Raw genomic sequence first — 18,398 nt, 5'->3', positions numbered from 1 at the left:
GAATTCTTAGTGTGATATCCTTCATTTAGTGTTTATGCATAATACATGTTATCAATAGCTTTTTTTAACAAATTCTTTATGCAAAAGTGTTTAAAAAAATGTTTCCTATCCATTTATGTGTGTATCTTTAGCGTATCTTAGTGTATCTCCGATACGATACGATACGATACCCTCCGATACGTATCTTAATTTTGGCCGGCCGATACGGCAACCGATACCGATACTTTAATCCTTTCCTATGAACCATCTTACACCTAATTTTTAATTCCTTTTTGATTGATCATTTGACCTATGAGATGACCCTTCCCATGCTTGACAGTTAACCAAAAAACCCTACGTTTGCTAGGAATAGAACCGGTTAACAATGGGGCAATACAGCACGAGGCCATCGGCTTTTCCGCAATCAATAGAGACTTGAGGTGTGTGGGTGTTGCGTATGTTTTATGGAGTATTTATAGCATGTGTATCCATGTGTATGGTCATAAACATTTTGCATGTTAAATTTGTCATTAGTGAATGTGGATTGAGATGACCCTTCCCATGCTTGACAGTTAACCAAAAAACCCTACGTTTGCTAGGAATAGAACCGGTTAACAATGGGGCAATACAGCACGAGGCCATCGGCTTTTCCGCAATCAATAGAGACTTGAGGTGTGTGGGTGTTGCGTATGTTTTATGGAGTATTTATAGCATGTGCATCCATGTGTATGGTCATAAACATTTTGCATGTTAAATTTGTCATTAGTGAATGTGGATTGTGTATAATGGTGTGAATTGTGGGAGCGTGTGTGTGTGTGTCGTGGATGAGCAGGATGCAGGGTAGCCGAAGGTTGGGTTCCAGCGCTTCATGCCCAAGCTGTGTGTGTGTGTTGTAGATAAGTAGGATGTAGGGTAGCCGAAGGTTGGGTTCCGGCACTACATGCCCAGGGTGTGTGTGTGTGTTGTGGATGAGTGGGATGCAATATAACCGAAGGTTGGGTTCCGGCACAGCATGCCCAAGGTGTGTGAGTGTGGGGTACACAGTAGCCGAAGGTTTGGTTCCGGCAATGTACGCCCACAGGGTGTGTGAGTATGATGTGATGTGGTATGTCTCATGCTAGATTGCATCGGACTAGGAGAATAACCATGGTACTACAACCCTTGCCAATAGGGGCTATGTATTGGCTAATCCTACCATCCGATGGACAAAGGTTGGGAGAATTTCCAGTAATCGAGGTGGGGGGTATTGGCATCGTGACAAAACCCATCACCGAAAGTTGGATTCTAGTGTAGTAGTATGTAAGGGGGATTCTTAATAGGGGCTTATCGGGTACCAAAGTAATCATGTAGGGACCGGTATGCTCCTGACTCATAACTAGCTTGTATCCTTTGGGATCGATAACGTACATTTGTGACTGGGGATACCACCTATGTTACAGTAGCACTAAAACCCACTATGGACTTCGAATTTGTTGACTAGGCTTGTTTGCTAATAAACTAGATCATGACATGCATTCATATTGGTGTGGTTGAACATATTTTATTGCATTTCATATATGGTTGGATTGCTTGTGTGTCCGCCCCTCACTGGGCTTCGTGGAAGTTCACCCCATTTGTTGCACCTTTTTAGATGGGGACTTAGGGATCCATCCTGAGATTGTGGTCGAGGAGCCGGCTCTTTATGGAGATGATCTTTGGGTGGAGTTGGTTACACATGAGGCAGACTACGTGTGTGATGACTGTGCCTTTGGGGCACTTTGAAGATGATAGTATTCGTCTTCCCTTTTTTTATTCTTGTGTACATATCTGATTAGCCCTAGGGGCATAATTGTAATTATGATCCGTCTGTGGAAAACATTCTTTTGTGTAATTATGGTAAGTATCAATAGAAATCACCAGCTGTTATATTACCGATTACTATTATTTATGTGGATTTTAGAATCATTTCATTATTTTGTGACCTAAAAAAACTACATCAGATCCTGGATGGATTGCGGACACAGTGGTATGTCCCGGTCACCAGCCTTCAGGTAAGTGGAGGCAGGGTGTGACATAGCCAACTGTCTAACTTGGAAGATGAGGCCGAAGTTTATTATATTTTTGATAAAGAACAGATTTTAATCCTACTTACTGGTCTGAATTCCGAATACAAGCCTATCAAGGTTCAAATTCTAGGAGGATACCTCTTTCATCCCTAGATGAGGTATGTTGTGACTTGTAAAGTGAAGAGATGAGAAGGGTGGCCATAGAAAATACATTGTCGAGTGAGAAATCACAGCTTCCTCTTGAAAAATCTGCTCTAAGCCTCCTTTTCATCAAAGAGCTGGCATGATGGAGCTCTAGGAGAGATGGGGACAAACTTAAATGTTCACACTGTGAAAAATTCTCACACCAAGGAGATATGTTGGGATTTACATGGTCGACCATCATGGTATCCCTTGGGTAGAACCAAAGATGAAGGATAAGGGAAGCCAAAGCTCATATAGTGGTTGTTAATGGTGATTCCTTAGCCACAACACTAGACAATAGCACTCTTACTCGAGAGGATATTGAAGCATTTCGTAGGGTTATGACTCGGTTGGATGACGCTTCTAATGCCACTAGTATTGCTTCTAGATCCTCTTCATTTGCCTCATCTGGTTCCTCATAAGCCACCATTCACGCCACTAGTTCCACTCCTTCCTCGTGGATTATTGACTCGGGTGCTACCGACGACATGACTTGTATGTCTGAATGTTTTGATTCCTACTCCGTCAGTTCAAGTAGAAATAAGGTTAGAATTGCTAATGGGTCTTTCTCCTCCATCCCTAGTAAAGGTAGCATGTGTCACAATGGCCATGCCTCTTGATTCGGTCCTTCATGTTCCAAATTTTGCTACTAACCTTCTCTCTGTTCGTCACCTCACAAAATCCTTGAATGGTAGTTTTATTTTCCTCATATTTCTTGCCTCACAATCAACCGACAAGGAGGGTTTTGGGCAGTGGACGTGAGGAGAAAGGAGGAGAAAGGACTCTCTACTTGACTCTACAACAGCCCGTCAAAGGGATGTTGAAAAGAAGCTCAATCTTTTTTTCTGTGGAAGAAGTGTAAGTATCTTTGTTGCCAATGCGATGTTATGGAATCAGCATTTGTTGCACCTTGTAATGATAAAACAACTACCTCATTTGTTTAATGTTAAACTAGTACCAATAATTTCTCTGAGTCCTATCAGTTTGCAAAGCATTGTAAAACTCATTATCATTCTCGTGGTAATAGAACTGCTATTCTGTTCCATATTGTTCACTATGATGGGGGCCAGCTCCCACTACTTATTTATTTGGATAGATCTATTCTGTTTCCTCTGTTGATGACTTTTCTCATACTGCCTGTGTTTATCTATTGAAACACAAAAGTGAAGTGTGAACTGCTTTCATGACTTTTTATCATATGGTATCCACCCAATTTGAAACCAAAGTCAAAATTGTCCAGTCTGATCAGGGAGGTGAATACATGTTTTGGGGTTTACAATTTTTTTTACTGATCATGGAATTCTCCATGAACTTGCATGTGTTAATACCCCCTCAACAAAATGGGGTAGTTGAGAGGAAGAATTGCCACTTGTTGGAAAAAACTCAACATCTGTTGTTTAGTATGCATGTCCACAAAAACTTTTGGCCTGAAGCCTTACTCACTGCAACTTTTCTCATAAATCGAACTCTTAGTATTCTTGGGTTCCAATCTCCATTAGAAGTTCCTCTCTACCTCGTCTTCCTTTCCTCTTCCCTCAAAAGTGTTTGGCTTATTGTTTTCCATGTTAATGTTTGAAAGTCTAACCGCAGCAAACTTGATCCCCATGCCCTTAAATGTACTTTCTTAGGCTACTCTCTAACTGAAAAGGGTACAAGTGTTATCATCCTGCTTCCCGAAAGAGACTTGTATCTATGGATGTCACCTTCTTTGTATCTGTTACTTTCTTTTCCTCTTCAATAACACCTCTTCAAGGAGAGAGTCAAAATGAAGAGCTGATCCAACATTCACCTGCACCATCCTTCCCCTTCTTTTTAGAAATGAGTAAGCCTATAGTAGAAGTTGAAAAAGAAGTTGGGACTACTCAAAAATCTGAGGTAGGGAGAGTTGTAGTAGATCAAGAAACGAGGGAAAGAGAGAACCCGTTAGGGATTAAAGAAAAGGAAAAAGAGTTACTTTATATAACAGAAAGAAAAGAAGGCCTGCCAAGACTACTCCTCTAATCCTCAACCTGATCCAGGTAATATTCCTACCTATTGCCCCGAGTTAGATGTTCCAATTGCTGTTAAAAGAGGCAAGAGATCCTGCAATAAAACCATATTGCCAAGTTTGTATCCTATGGCTCCATCTCCCCTACAAGTCGTACATTTTTAATTGCCTTATCCTCGATCACTATTCCCAAAAAGTTGTTGAACCAATGACTAATCCTGAATGGTAGGCAGCTATGTGTGAAGAGATGAGGGCACTTGGGAACTGATTGATCTTCCAAAGGGAAATATCCAGTGGGCTGCAGAGGTACTCTTAGCTAAACACCACTTTGATGGCACAAAAAAAAAGGTATAAGGCTACATTGGAGGCTAAGGGACATAGCCAAATGTATGGAGTTCACTATCAAAAGACATTAGCTGTATTTGCAAAATTGAACTCAATTGGAGTGCTCCTATCCCTAGCAGTGAATCAGGACTGGTCTCTATATCAATTTCATGTGAAGAATGCCTTTCTCTATGGGGACCTAGCAGAAGAGGTATATGATATCATTGTGACAGGAAATGATCAAGAAGAAGTGAAGCGACTCTAAGATCTACTTGGCACATCAATTTGAAACCAAAGATCTTGTCATCTTAGAGTACTTTCTGGGTATTGAAGTGGCAAGATCAAAAAAATCAATCCATATTTGTCAGAGAAAATATGTGATGTGTTTATTGAAGGAGAGCGGAATGCTAGGTTGTAAATCTGCTAACTCTTCCATTAACAAAAATCACAAGTTAGGGAAGATATGTTACTTCCATTAATTGTTACAGAGAGGTATCAAAGACTGGTGGGAAACTTAATTTATCTCTCCGTCACGCATCCTGACATTACATATACAGTTAGTGCAGTAATCCAGTTTACACATGCTCCCAAAACAGAACATATGGAAGCAGTGTTCCGTATCCTCACGTATCTAAAGTATAATCTTCGAAAGTGGTGGTTGTTCGCCATACGTAACCAATTGAGGATTGAAGCCTACACTGATGCAGACTGGATTGGGTTTATAATGTAGAGAAGATCCCCATCAAGATACTACACATTAGCGCCTTGGACCTTAGTCACTTGGAGTATTAAAAAGCTGGCAGTTGTGGCTAGATCAAATGCTAAGGCTATGTTCAGGGCCATGGCACATGGAGCGTGTGAGCTCCTATGGTTCAAGGTTAATGATCAATGAGACTACATAGTGATAACAAAGCCACTATAAGTATAGCTCATAATCCAATTCAGCATGACCATATTACAACTCCAACAATCACTTCCAACATTCACACTACCCATGTTCACATTAAAAGTCACATAACTATTTGACATACCCACGACACCTACACTCCACCATTGATAACTACTAACTACATAAAATAGATATTAAAATAACAACTACCCACACAGGGTGGGATGTCATGCATATCCCGTACTCCCCATCTTGTACAAGTAACAAATGTTTTCAAATACTTGTAGGTAAGAATCCTAGTGATCTATTGGGGAAGTCCTAGTGTGACCTATTCTTATTATTCCAAATTAAAGGCCATTTTCCGGATTACTTAATGATTCTCAACCAATGACCGCCTCCTACAACATTGACACCCAATAATAAAAAAACTTATTTCCTAAACCAAAGTCTGAACTGGATGACTCCTTATGAACAACAGCCACATTTACTTTGGAAGAAAGAAAACAGAGAGGAAACCCTATTTTTGCCACAAGGCAGAAGGCTACAGTGCTGAAATGTGCAGCACAATGATATGAAAATGTATCTAACACACTGGACGATTTTGGCCACTACACGGACAGTGTTTTCTGGGAGACCAGTTGACCCAAGGGTGTCCAGGAAATACTACTCTAAGGAATGCATAACTAAGGGGTGGCTTGGGGGTTCTAGGTGCACCTTGATGACCAGTTGACAACCTAGTTTCGTTTTTGGCTCATAATTACCTCATAATTTTGTTTAGATGATAGACTCACACATTTAAACCACAGTCACATAATACATGCCACGAATCAACCAATTGAGCAAAGACAACATATATAAACCACAATGATTGTTTGAGAAACCTCAAATTTTAAGGACCAAAAAAAGCATTAAAGACCAATGTTTATTCCAAATTTTGAAATAAGGTGACAGCTTGCAAGGTGTGATGTAGAATGGACAAACAATATGGGATAGACAAAAGGAAAGGAGAAAATTCTTCATAGGACAGTGGGAACAATACTATTCTTCCCCCTTTACTTCCTATATCAAACATAAACTAAATTAGTAAGGATTATGTCAAAGATTAAACCCATCCAATGCATGGGCAACCACATAGTCACCTAGGCAATAATCTATGCTACCAGCCAGGTTCATCACATCAGGACTTTGGCCTTTGGGGTGTTTGAATGGTGCTGACCCTCCCCTATCACATCCAAATGCTTTCTCAATAAATTCCACCCAGAAGAAAAATAATCATCAATATTTAACTACCTAGAACAAAGTACCAAGTTGGGCATACCAAAATAGCTTCAATTTCCCTGTCTGAAACTGGCGTGCGTTTGGGCTGATCAGAAGCCTTCCCTCCTACAGAAGCGTTGGTAGGTGCCCCTAGAGCTCCGGAACTGGAAAAGAAAGTTGAATGAGCACCTCCAACTGTTGATGCTGTTTCAAGTTGGGAAGCAGAGCCTGTTTATTGGTTACACACTCAGTGGAAACTCATTAACAAAAAGGCACACATACACACAAAAGAGAGAGAGAGTTGTTCATTCAATGCTGAGATATCTTTCAGTGTTCAGATATAGATAAATAAGGTAATTGACAAAACAAATTCAGAATACTGTAGTTGAAATGCAGTCCATTTAGTTTGTTTGATTTAATATAAGATATATTTCTAAAACTATTTAATCCAATTTGTTCCATAAAATATGAGAAACATGTTTAGTTCAGTAAATGAAAACAACATAGAAAGTGTATAATTCAATAAATGCAAACTTTGGGTTTTTTATTCACATCTATTGATATTTTCCTTCTTATTTAAGTTCTTCTATTTGACAAGGCCATGAAGATAGATTCTAAATTTGAACCTGCAAAATTATGTACAAGTAGAAAAACCCCCAATTTTTGTCAACCCGTTGGACATAATTAACATTTAGGGACAAAGGTAAATTAAACACAATTTGATTGATTCAATACTTCAACTATCAGATTAAGATTTCGTTACAGTATCCGAATGGTTTATTTAATAATGAACCCTGAAATTTCCTCATAAAAACCATTACCTATTTATTTGATCTAACCCGATCGAGTTCATGGAAGGTTACATTTTTCTGAAAAAAGCAAATGCGAGAAGAAATAAATCAAATGGATTGTAATGAATATACAAATCAATAAGAGCAATAAAAATGCACCAATCTGATACTAACTAGTATAGAAAGAAGCTTCCGACATGAGATGACAATACAAACCATTAGATGCCTTACGAAATCCAAATGAAACCTGAGCGAGAGGAGTCTTCAGAGAAAGGAAAAAACGAAGAGAACAGAGAAGATAAAGAACATACCTGAAGGTTTTGGATGTCTTTGAGGGAATTTAATGAGCGGAATACGCTTCATCGCCTGCGCACCTGTCATCTCTCTCTCTCTCCTGTTCGTGTGTGTTCTTTGATTCTTTCTGGTCTAAAGTTTGGCGAGGGAAGACTATAACAATGACCGTGCTAAGGTGTAACTCTGACGCACATGTCACTTGTGCACAAGCCATCGTCACCACAGTATTCTTGTAAAAGCCTTACTACTGATCGTCTGATCTTGATCAGGAACCACTATAGTGGGCCATCTTTTCTATGATTCAAAGTCAGTCAGCTCTATCACCGGTTGTGTTGTACGGACAGTAAAAGAGGATGGCATGCGCCATCTCTCAACTTCTTTCCTCTATCTGGGGGTGCAAGTTTGGCCCTGCAAAACGCCCTGATCCCAACAAGTATCGATCCAAAAATTTTAGTCATGAGGGCTTTTGACCTTGAGTCAGGGTCAAGGCGGGTAAGGGTTGATGTCTTTGGCCCGCCCAACCCACCCTGAACCCGACCCTGATTTTTGCCTCTGATGTTGACCCTGATGTTAACCTTGAATTTAACCTAATTTTATATATTGTTTGACATTGAGTCATTGACACCTCAAAATTCCTAATAAATCTTATCACCGATCTCTCTTGTTTTTTTTTTTTACCAACAAAAAAAAATCTCTCTTGCTTTTTTTACCAAGAAATTTGTAACTTTGTATTTTTTATCTCCTCTTTATTATGAATATATTTTTTTTTAAGTTATTCCATATTTTGCAAAGTCAAGGTCACGGTCAGGGTGTACCCAGCCCTTGATGGCAAACCAAAGTTATGGTCAATCAGGGTCAGGGTCAGGGTCAGGGTCATCCCAGCCCAACCTTGAAAAATCAGAACCAATCAAGGCAGGTAAAGGTTGCGCTAAACCCTGAAGGATAGGTCAGGGTTGAAGTTTTGCGGGCCCTGAGTTAGGGTCAAGGTGGGTTTGAGCCTAGTTAAGGGGACTTAGGGTTGGGCTCTTAAAACCCTAGCCCAACCCGGCCCTGTTGCACCCCTATCTCTATCAACTTTTAAAGGGAGAGTTTTCTTTGAAAAAAAAAGAGAGATTTACATCAACCTCCCTAGCTTTTACCTATATTACATCATTCTAAAAAATCGTTTATCATATTTAAACCCAAAAAGGTAATACTGTTAAATTACATTAGTGTTAGTTTTAGAATACAAAAATACATAATTCCCACTTCTAAATGTAACCAAATTCCATTTGTTCTAAATGAAAATGGAGTTTAGAAGAGGAATATCATCATCCCAGTCACCCATGTCCAGAAAGTTGTAATCAACCTCTCCACCCAATTCTCTGTAACGGAAACTTGGGTTCACGTAGCACTTCATATCATGGAACAGATTTAGATTATCGACCAGCTTATGAAATACATTGCATCCGCAGCACTGTAGAACAACAAGAGTGGATGGATGCGAATTTAGAAAATAGGCAGAGGAAACAGTGAATGAAAATAAGGAAGGAAAGGAAAGGCTTTTTTACTTGAACCACTAACCTGCATGAAGACAGTTCCATCACTGTAAGCCTGGGGATTAATGGCACAAGAGGTTCTCTGTCCACAGACGTTACAGGTGAAGGCCACACGCATCCTCTGACGAGGCAATTTGGTGAAGAGGGACCAAGGGAAGGTGGAGATCCTCTCTGTGCCAGATTCATTTTCAAATCCAGCAGGAACAAAGGGACCTTCCATCCCCGAACCAGTCGTCCAACCCCTGCCAGTTGCCGCACTCAGAATCAAACCCATAGCCGCATCCTACAACAGCAGAACCATTTTCCAACTAGGAAAAGTGAAAAAAAGAAAAAAAACTTCAATTTGAACTACTCAATCATAATATATCATAATATAACATCACCGATAAATGTAGGACAATAAATATAGGACACATGACGCTCAACCGCAGGTCAAAGGATCATTCACAACTCAAGGTATCTATGTACAAGAGCAAACTGGGTATTTCACTCATTGGGACTAGGATTTGCTACATCCACCCAATAAAAAGAAAAAGAGGTAATCTCTCTCTCTCTCCACTATTCCAATAATCTGTGTGGTTGTGTCAGAAACTGAGTCGAAGCACCCCCCAGCCTTCTTTCTTTATGCAGGTTTCTCTCCCGGAGCCGATTTCTGCACCAAAGTGGCGCCGTCCGTGGGAACGAAGGAGCAGTGGAAGCAGACAGAGAAATGACTGACAACCGAGTTCTGATCTGGATCATTTTCTTTCTCTGAAGTATCAAGAATGGTTACTGGTTCACACATAAGATCGAAGATTTCTTCGTCTCGATCCAAGGTTCGTTCATCTCGATCATTTTCTTTCTCTGAAATATCAAGAGTGGATACTGGTTCATAGTGAAGATCCAAGATTTCTTCGTCTCGATCATTTTCCTTCCCTGAATATCAAGAACGGTTCCTGGTTCACACCTGAGATCCAAGATTCCTTCGTCTCGATCCAGAGTTCCATTCTCTGAATGTCAAGAAAGTCTTGATTTCAGGGCAGAGACAGGGTTTCCTTCCACCGCCGCCTCTGCGATCTTTGAACATTTAAAATGGGAGTCTGGTTGCAGAACTTAATTTCTTCCTCTTTTAATTTCATTTTTCTTTTGCGTTTGTTTATTTCATTTTTCAAAAAACCCAATCTCCTCTCTGAAATCGATAATTCTTGCGTCTTATTTCTCATCGACATTTAACCCGGATTCTTCAGCATCATCGAAGCCCCCATCCCTTTAGTGGTTTTACAAAGTGGTTTGACAGGTGGTTTACAAAGTGGTTTTGAAAAGTGGTCCGTGAAGCTGAATTCTTAAGCCACGGTCGGATCCTACCTTTTGGTCATGGCATCCATAACTGTCATCTCGGCAACTTTCCGAGATCTTTGCAACCCCACCGACCACGAGCACTTCAAAACCAAGCAGACCATCTCAAGGCTGCGCTCTTCACAACTGACCAAGCTCCCTGCGGGTTCACCTTGAAGACTCTAACAGCCGAGCAAGCTCTTTGTAGCCTAGCATCCACGTCCAAGGTTTTCGTAACCAACCGCGGGCGGAGTGAAAAGGCCTTGCAATTCAGGAGCCAACAAAAACCAGACCACCAAGTCCATGAATAAGCCGAGCAACCGCGCTCTCTGGTCGGTGTTCGATACGCCGAGCACCCGCCCACCTTCAAAGGATAAGCTGGGCAGACGCGCTCTTCACAACCGAACACTTCGAATCTAAACATTCGCTAGCCGAGCACTTCAAAACCGACTATTTCCCAAACACCTAAGTCTGATCATCTCCAACTATTGAAACAAATTCCAGAGCTGCTGAACTGGAACTGGCAACAACTGAGAATAGCGTATCGGCCATCAAGAACTAGAGAGGTACATTTAACTACCAGTTTAATGGTTGAATTCTACTCGAGCCCCACACTCTCAACAGTCATAAACTGATTTCATAGTTTTGCACTTAAAGCTAATGTATCTGCTGGATGGGACAACCCACTTATGTCCTTCATAATAGCTGTTGCTATCCATAGTTTTGCTCTTAAAACCTAATATACATATAAGATCCCCAAAGAAGATATTGAACCTACAAGCTTGGATCCATAGTAAGTTAGTAACACAGTAAGAAAGAAAAGAAAAAGTCCCACCTCACCTTGGCCACTTTTTCTGCCATGTGACAGATCAGTCTATTATTTAATAGCAAACCAAGGATTAGATCTCCAAGACCCAATTGAATGAAAATACTGAATCGTTCCAGCAGATAAAGAAACACAAACCATTCGAGGATTTCATGATATGTAATACTTTTATGGGAGACGGATAGGTATGCCGCCGATATCAAGTATGCTAGCAGATAGCACCAATAGGAACACATGATGGAGTATCATTCAGTAAAGATATGAGGGTTATTTCAGAAAAAGAGAAGAGAGAGATAGACACAATGGGTGTTAGCATACTTGATATCGACGGCATACCTAACCTTTTCCCTACTTTTATTTAGCGAAATTCTATCTACTTATTAAGAATCTTTATGCCAATATTATATTGGTTTGCCAACTTGGATCTATCTACAGTCATGGAACTGGGTTTATCTTATGTGGATGTGGATCAATGTTGAGAAAACATAACCTATGGTCCCACAGATAATGGGTGTGAGTGTGCAATAATGGAGTGGTAAGCATTGCTCTCCAATTGGGGGATGATCTTGAAATGTAGCTTGTGTTTGTTGCCCCAAGATAATATCAACACTAACTGCTTTATTGTTGTTGTGGGCTTCTTTGTATCACATTCTCATAATGCTCATTTCTAGGGTGCAGGGGCTGATTCTGGCTGAATTAAAACTGAACCCCATACGTTTTCTACATGGCTTGCCTAATAGCTTATGTCTCCTGGCCAGTATTTTTTTGTCATGCGTATTTCTGATTTGACTGTTCTTACCATTGGATTGTCCTTTCGACAGTTCTTCAGAATTATCCTTTTTTCAACCTTTTCCTAAGGCCTTATTTCAGCATGCTTCAAATTATGAATGATATGTGTCTACCAATTCATGTAAGCAAATGAGAATGGGAGAAATACAATCTTTGCTCTGCACCTAAGTTGGGTGCCCTGCCATGTCTGGGAATTATTGTCTCAAATTATAATTGACTATGAAGTTATACTTTCAACATTCACCAATATTCATTAACTGCATCATAACAACCCATTTCCTTGCTTGCCTATTGATGCGGTAAAAATTAATTGGATGATTTTCCTTGCAAGACTGGCTACTCCACGCTAGACCTGCACAGAAGAGCAGACAAAGGAGAGCCGGGTTGAACCGATGGGGGACTCTCCGATGCCTAAGTCAGATTTTCTCCACAACAGTTACTCAAGAGAGTTTATTATGAAAAATTATCGATCCCCTCTTTTGAGGGTTTACTTTGATATTTATAGACAGAATGAAGAGAGGTGGTTGAGGAGAGTCATATTTTGACAAGTAGTTCACTTTTGTTAGGATAACTTTCGGAAGAGTCCCACTAGGTAACTGTTACCTTATTTATTGGGATATCTCCTAGCGATAAGATTTGTTGAGCTGGCGATAAGATCTACTGAGCTGACAATGAGTGATCCTCAGGATTGTCCCTGTAGTCGCCGGGATCAGATCAGATTCCTTAGGGAGGAGACCCAAGGGGTCGGCTCGGCCAAGGATGAACCGAGGGGTTGGCTCTGCCGAGGACGACCCAAGGATGACTCGAGGGAGTGGCATTTTTACCTTCATCACCTATATTTCAAATTATTTGAGTTCATATCTTTTCATTCACTTGGCATCACACCTTGCATCATTCATACAAATTTTAATCGTTAAAATTGTCCCATCATGACTCTACTCATTGATATATATATATATATATATATGCACGACCATCACCCAAGGGATCTTATTGATTAGTGCTTGATATGATAAGCTCCTAGTTGCTAAGACTCATAAGTCTAGCTCCTAATCAGTGCTCAATTCTCTTCGGCTGTAATGCTCATTCTAAAGAAGTAGGTATCTACTCCCTCGGTCTCTTGTTAGAGCCTAAGGGAGTGGGGGCATCTGATATATAACATCTGGTCCTCGATGTCTATTATGAGCGGGGTATTTGGTCATTGACATCTGTTATATTATCATCAATATCTATTATTGAGCACACTATCTGGTCATCAACATCTATTATGAGCACGGTAACTAGTCATCGACATCTATTACGAGGAACTTGCAGGCATTCTACACTTAGAATCTCCTACCTCTATTGCAAAGACCACGCGAAAATTCTACACTTAAAAGTCTCCACCCCAGCACGATGGGGTCCAAGCGGGTTCCTATTCTCTATAATTCCAACTCCAATATGATAGGGGCGCACCGAACACTACATCTCCAATACGTACCGAACTCTAACACAATGAGTGCATAGAGCATGCTCAAGCATCCCTAAGGAGTAAAGGCAACTCTACTCCCTCAACCTCCTATTTTAAGAAACTCAAGGGAGTAGGGGGGACATATGATGTGATACCCTACTTTCTAAACTCGGTTTAATTACTCGTATTGACTTGGTTTGATCATATAGGGGCTGAACTAGAGAGAATTGACACAAGTATCATATGGAATATGGTAGCAAGAATGACCTTGAACTCGGGTTGGCCTGACATGACCGAGCGGGTACCAAGTGTAATAAGTGCACCCAAGCCTTGCACTTGCACGCACTATGAGGCCATGTACAAAAAGTAAAGATACGTACTAATATTTGTGGGTGCCAACGTAATCTAATATTATGTGGGAGTTTATTCCCATTGAAGCCCACTTGAGATATACCCAGATATATCCACCTGAGATAGCCCACCTAAGATTTACCCACCTGAGAATAGAAGATATTTTGGGGGGCCCAGGTATAAAAGAGGTGACATTAATTGTCTTTTCCCTCATTAATGATAGTTGGTCGGTGGGAGAGTAAAGAAGAGAGAGAAAGAAGAAGAAAGGAAAAGAGGAAGAAGAAAGAAGAAAGAAGAATGGAAAATTGACCTTAGAGCTTCACTGGAGATGGGTCTTAGTATTTTAAGCCCGGATTAATGATTAGCTTGTCGAGATCTTCGATTTGAGATAGGTATTGTACATATTCTAAATATTCTTAGGGAAACCCCTTTCTTAAACCCTCTTTTTTATTTTTGGAAAAGAACCCACTTGGATCTTGCTAATCCTACTTGGATAATCAAATCTAACGTCTAATGGAAGGTGTGTATAATGATTTTGAAGGATTTGAAAGGAGTGTTGGTGAAGATCTAGAGTATTTGGAGGTTCTTGAGCAAAAGAAGTGAAATTTGAGGTTTCATTGGTGTTCTTAAGAAAGAGGTAAGAATCTTCATTTTTCTTTTGATTTGATCTTTAGATCTAGGTTGAAGATACATGACTTGACCATAAATGAGTGATTTGAGTCGTTGGATTGACCCCAAACAAGTTCCCTAAGCAAGAGAAAAGTCGGGGAAGATGTTGGAACAATTTTGTTTCAAGACTGGGGGTATTTTTAGCCCACCTGTCTTTATGTTCTGGTCCACCTGAGTTCCCAGAATTCAGTTTCTGGGTTCTGGTGCAATCGATGGGCTGAAACAGCCCGCCTATCTTTGGCTCTAGCCCACTTGTCTTTCCATAATTCTTAGAATTGGTCCAAATTTGATGGGTAACCCCCATTTATGATTCTAAACCTGATTTTAGTATTCAAACATGATGATAAACCATTATGTTTATGATAGGTTACACTCAATATACGCATACCCACACATCAGATCTTTTTCGTATCGAATACAAGCATCGTGTACATATACAAGTAAGTGGAGAGTGGACTCTGATTTAATTTCAAAATGTTATGCATCATTTAACATGTGTTAGTCTAGCCATGTCATTATATCACTTGTGTGTAGACTAGACATCACATATGCCATATCACGCATTGTATATGCATTTACCTAACATGTTATGCTTTACTTTATGATGAATATCCTTTATGTCTTGATGTATGTGATAGAAGAATTTTATTTAGACATGATGTATATGCTAGATTTGATGTTGTAGTCGGCTTGGAAATGAGTGCATGGTGACTCGTGGAATGGGACGCGGTGTCAGTGTGTAATCGTACTATACTCAATTAGAGGCATGTGGCTAGAATGTGATTTATCCTTATGCTACGACCCTTCCCAATAGGGGTTTATGTGTTAAGGGATCATTGGGGGAAAGCATTAAGTTGTGGTTGTCGAACTCCTGCAACGGTTAGAAGTACGTACGACTGATAGCTAGGACAGTCGGTAATCCTGGTGGTATATTCAGAGGGTCAATTGTATTGCTTTTATTTCGGATGGAGTCACCCATTTACTTTCTGTCATTTAAATTTGTCAGAGGTTGGTGTGTATTTAAATTCCGGTGCCAACAGTGGACTTTCTCTGACAACCCTATGAGCGTATCGCTTTCTCTGACAACCCTATGAGCGTATCAAGGGATGAGGTTCGCGGCTCGTACGCAGGGCATACGCGCACTGTGATTATGAGTAGCACATAACCTATGACCTAATAATGTTGTTAGGCTAATAGGGTTAAAATGAATTACATATAGGCGCATTTGTATTGTGACTGTTTGTGTGGTTTTCCTTGTGTGGTCTTCCTTTCCACTTACTGGGCTAGTAAACTCACCTAACGTGCACAACTCTTTTAGATGATTTTATAAGTTACCCACCTGGAGATCAGGAGTCGAGCTTCATCGTGGAGTTTCCCTCTGAGGACTGGTGGGTCCCCGATGTGTTCGAGCACGGTGTCGATTGCACGTGTGAGGATTGTGCTATAGGGCTGTAGTGACTCCCGTGTAATTCTTTTAGATTATTTTGATGTACTCTCTTTTGATGACTTGATGCTTAAATTGTTATATTTTTATGTATATATCATGCCTTCAGGTCCAAATGTATATAACTTTTATAACTCAATTTGGATATCAAGAATTTGGGATACAATTACAAGTATTATTATAAACAGATCTTCCGTTGAAAATACAGGTTTGTCTTAGTTTAATAGAGGTATGTTGTATTGCAGTTTCTACGTTGTTGATCCTGGTAGGTTTGTGAGTTAACCGGTGTTAACTTGGTCACCGGCTCGACTTTGTACGAGCAAGGTGTGATAAGGATGGTATCAGAGCCCGATGCTCTGCCTACCTATAGTATACTGCTTAGACCCCATAAAAACTATAATAGGTCTGGGGTGGGTGAAGATAAAAGCCTTATGAAATGTTAAAAAACCTTAATTTAAATATAAAAATTTGTAACATTTGCATTCATGGCATGCATGCATTGATAGTATGAATTCTGATTAACTAAAATTGAAATTGTCATAATTGAATGTACTAGTGAGTAGAAAATTTTAACAAAATTTCAATAGCATAACGGCGTAAAATGAGAAAACCAAAAATTTTCAAACATAAACCTGATAGACAATAAGAATAATAAGATAACATATGGTGGCCGTGTCGGCGACCATCAAACCACGCAGTTTAATACAATCAAACCATTTAAAAAATAATAATTTACAATTTCTATCAAAGTTACAATTCAAATTCTAAGTACACAAGTAGAAATGATAGGTACAAGGTCAGAAGAGGATAGGCCATCAGCCTAAAACACTAGTTAGAGTCATCGCTAGAGACATCAGAAGGCTCTCCTAAGTGAACCCGAGAGTCGATGTCGAGATGCGTATCCCAATGAGTGAATCGATTATGGAGGCATACCACTCTCCTCTATACACGATGGACATCTGTAGAGATCACCCTAGAAGAGTGGTACATATCCCAGGTGAGTCGTTGAAACCTGGACTCCTCTTAGAATTGCCTCCACATCTGGAGCTTTCTATCGGTGTTCTCATCCACTCTCCTGAGAAGAACTTGCTTTCGGGCCGCACTCTCTACAAGCTTACCTTTAAGCTCAGCCTGACCCTCTCTCAAGGACCTCAACTCTGATAGGATATCTTGTAGGATAGGTGTCTCTCCAGTAGGTGGCGGAGCCGTGGGCTATGTGCCAAAAGCACTGGGAATGTCTGGGCCACTAGCTCTGGGTGATCTAGAACCGCCAGCTCCTTGGAAAGCTGGATCTGCTGCCCTAGTATCCAATGGCACCTCCAAAACTTCCTTCTCTTTGATCTCCTCACGATTAGGTACCCCTTGGAAACCCTCCTCCTAGTATGGGAAATGACTCCCGTCATCTCTGGTATGCTCATCCTCATCCTCATCCATGGGCACACCCTCCTCCTGCTCCTCAGTTTCCTATGGCTCTACCATCAAAGCGTGTAAGTTCATCTGCCTCAAATTCCTTGCAAAGAACTTGTCCCTTGGGACCGTTCCCTCCTCCTTAGAAAGGTCAACTACGAAATGCTCGAAGACTCGAGTAAGAGCTTTGCCATAAGGTAGGCTGGCATCCTCGGGATGTAAGGCATGGTGATGCATAGACCTCAGCATGAAGTAGGGGAGGCATAGTCTAGGTACATTGCCCTCAAGGGCAGATAGCAGGCAAGCAGCTAGGTAGGTGGGCATGAAACCTACCTGATTCCAATGACCACTCCTAAGAACTAGGTTGAACTACACCAACCTAGAAAATACCCTACCCCCAGGGGAAAAATCAACTTGGATGCAGGCCTCGCTTGTGAACCACTAATCACCTCATAGATGCTCTCCTGCATGTCTAGGCTCATCAGCGGGCCTATGCCTTTGGTTCTGGGAGGACTGTAGTAGGGAATACTCTCTAAAGAGATTCCTAAAATCTTCACCAGTCTGTCCACAGTTAGGATGATCTCCACACCCTTCACCATACTAATTATGGCGAACTCCCCCTCCTCCGTGGCCTTCAGGTTGCAGTAGAACTTCCTCACCAAACCCTTGTAACACGGTCGATCAATGTTGAGGATAGACTCCCAATCAAGGGCAGAAAGCCTCTTTAAGAGGTGAATGCGAGAAAAGTGCTCCACAATCACCTGTTTTTCCAACATCACAGGTAATGAGCGGAAAGTACTCCACAATGATGCAATTCTCACACTGTGAAAGACCATCTCATCATAGTCGGATGAGTCCTCC

At 40.7% G+C, this 18,398-nt stretch overlaps 2 protein-coding genes across 3 annotated transcripts in view; both read right to left on the bottom strand.

Annotated features, from left to right (window-relative positions):
- LOC122062176 overlaps nt 1–7,922 on the bottom strand; it is a 21,896-nt gene extending 13,974 nt beyond the window's left edge. Inside the window, exons 1-2 of one of the 2 annotated variants that reach the window (XM_042625881.1) lie at nt 7,767–7,922; nt 6,726–6,892 (exon numbers count right to left, since the gene is read on the bottom strand). In XM_042625881.1, coding sequence (XP_042481815.1) covers nt 6,726–6,892; nt 7,767–7,836 — 237 coding nt within the window. In that variant the 5' untranslated portion in view covers nt 7,837–7,922. The remainder of the gene's footprint in view (nt 1–6,725; nt 6,893–7,766) is intronic. The other variant, XM_042625882.1, reaches the window with a different exon arrangement.
- A 1,103-nt stretch (nt 7,923–9,025) lies between these two features.
- Nucleotides 9,026–9,561, bottom strand: LOC122061727 (DNL-type zinc finger protein-like). Its single transcript, XM_042625176.1, has 2 exons — nt 9,313–9,561; nt 9,026–9,205 (listed from the first exon to the last, which is right to left on the bottom strand). Exons 1-2 carry the CDS (start codon nt 9,559–9,561, stop codon nt 9,026–9,028), a joined length of 429 nt encoding a protein of 142 aa, XP_042481110.1.
- Nucleotides 9,562–18,398: the final 8,837 nt, after the last annotated feature.

Source organism: Macadamia integrifolia, chromosome 14, assembly GCF_013358625.1.
Source record: "Macadamia integrifolia cultivar HAES 741 chromosome 14, SCU_Mint_v3, whole genome shotgun sequence".
NCBI lineage: Eukaryota > Viridiplantae > Streptophyta > Magnoliopsida > Proteales > Proteaceae > Macadamia > Macadamia integrifolia.
Note: the sequence above shows the minus strand (reverse complement) of the source record. Positions and strands in the feature narration are given on the sequence as shown.

Coding starts and splice junctions, on each gene's coding strand:
- LOC122061727 (XM_042625176.1), bottom strand. CDS start 9,561: ATGGGTTTGATTCTGAGTGCGGCAACTGGCAGGGGTTGGACGACTGGT. Junction 9,206..9,312: donor ATGGAACTGTCTTCATGCAG/GTTAGTGGTTCA, acceptor GTTGTTCTACAG/TGCTGCGGATGCAATGTATT.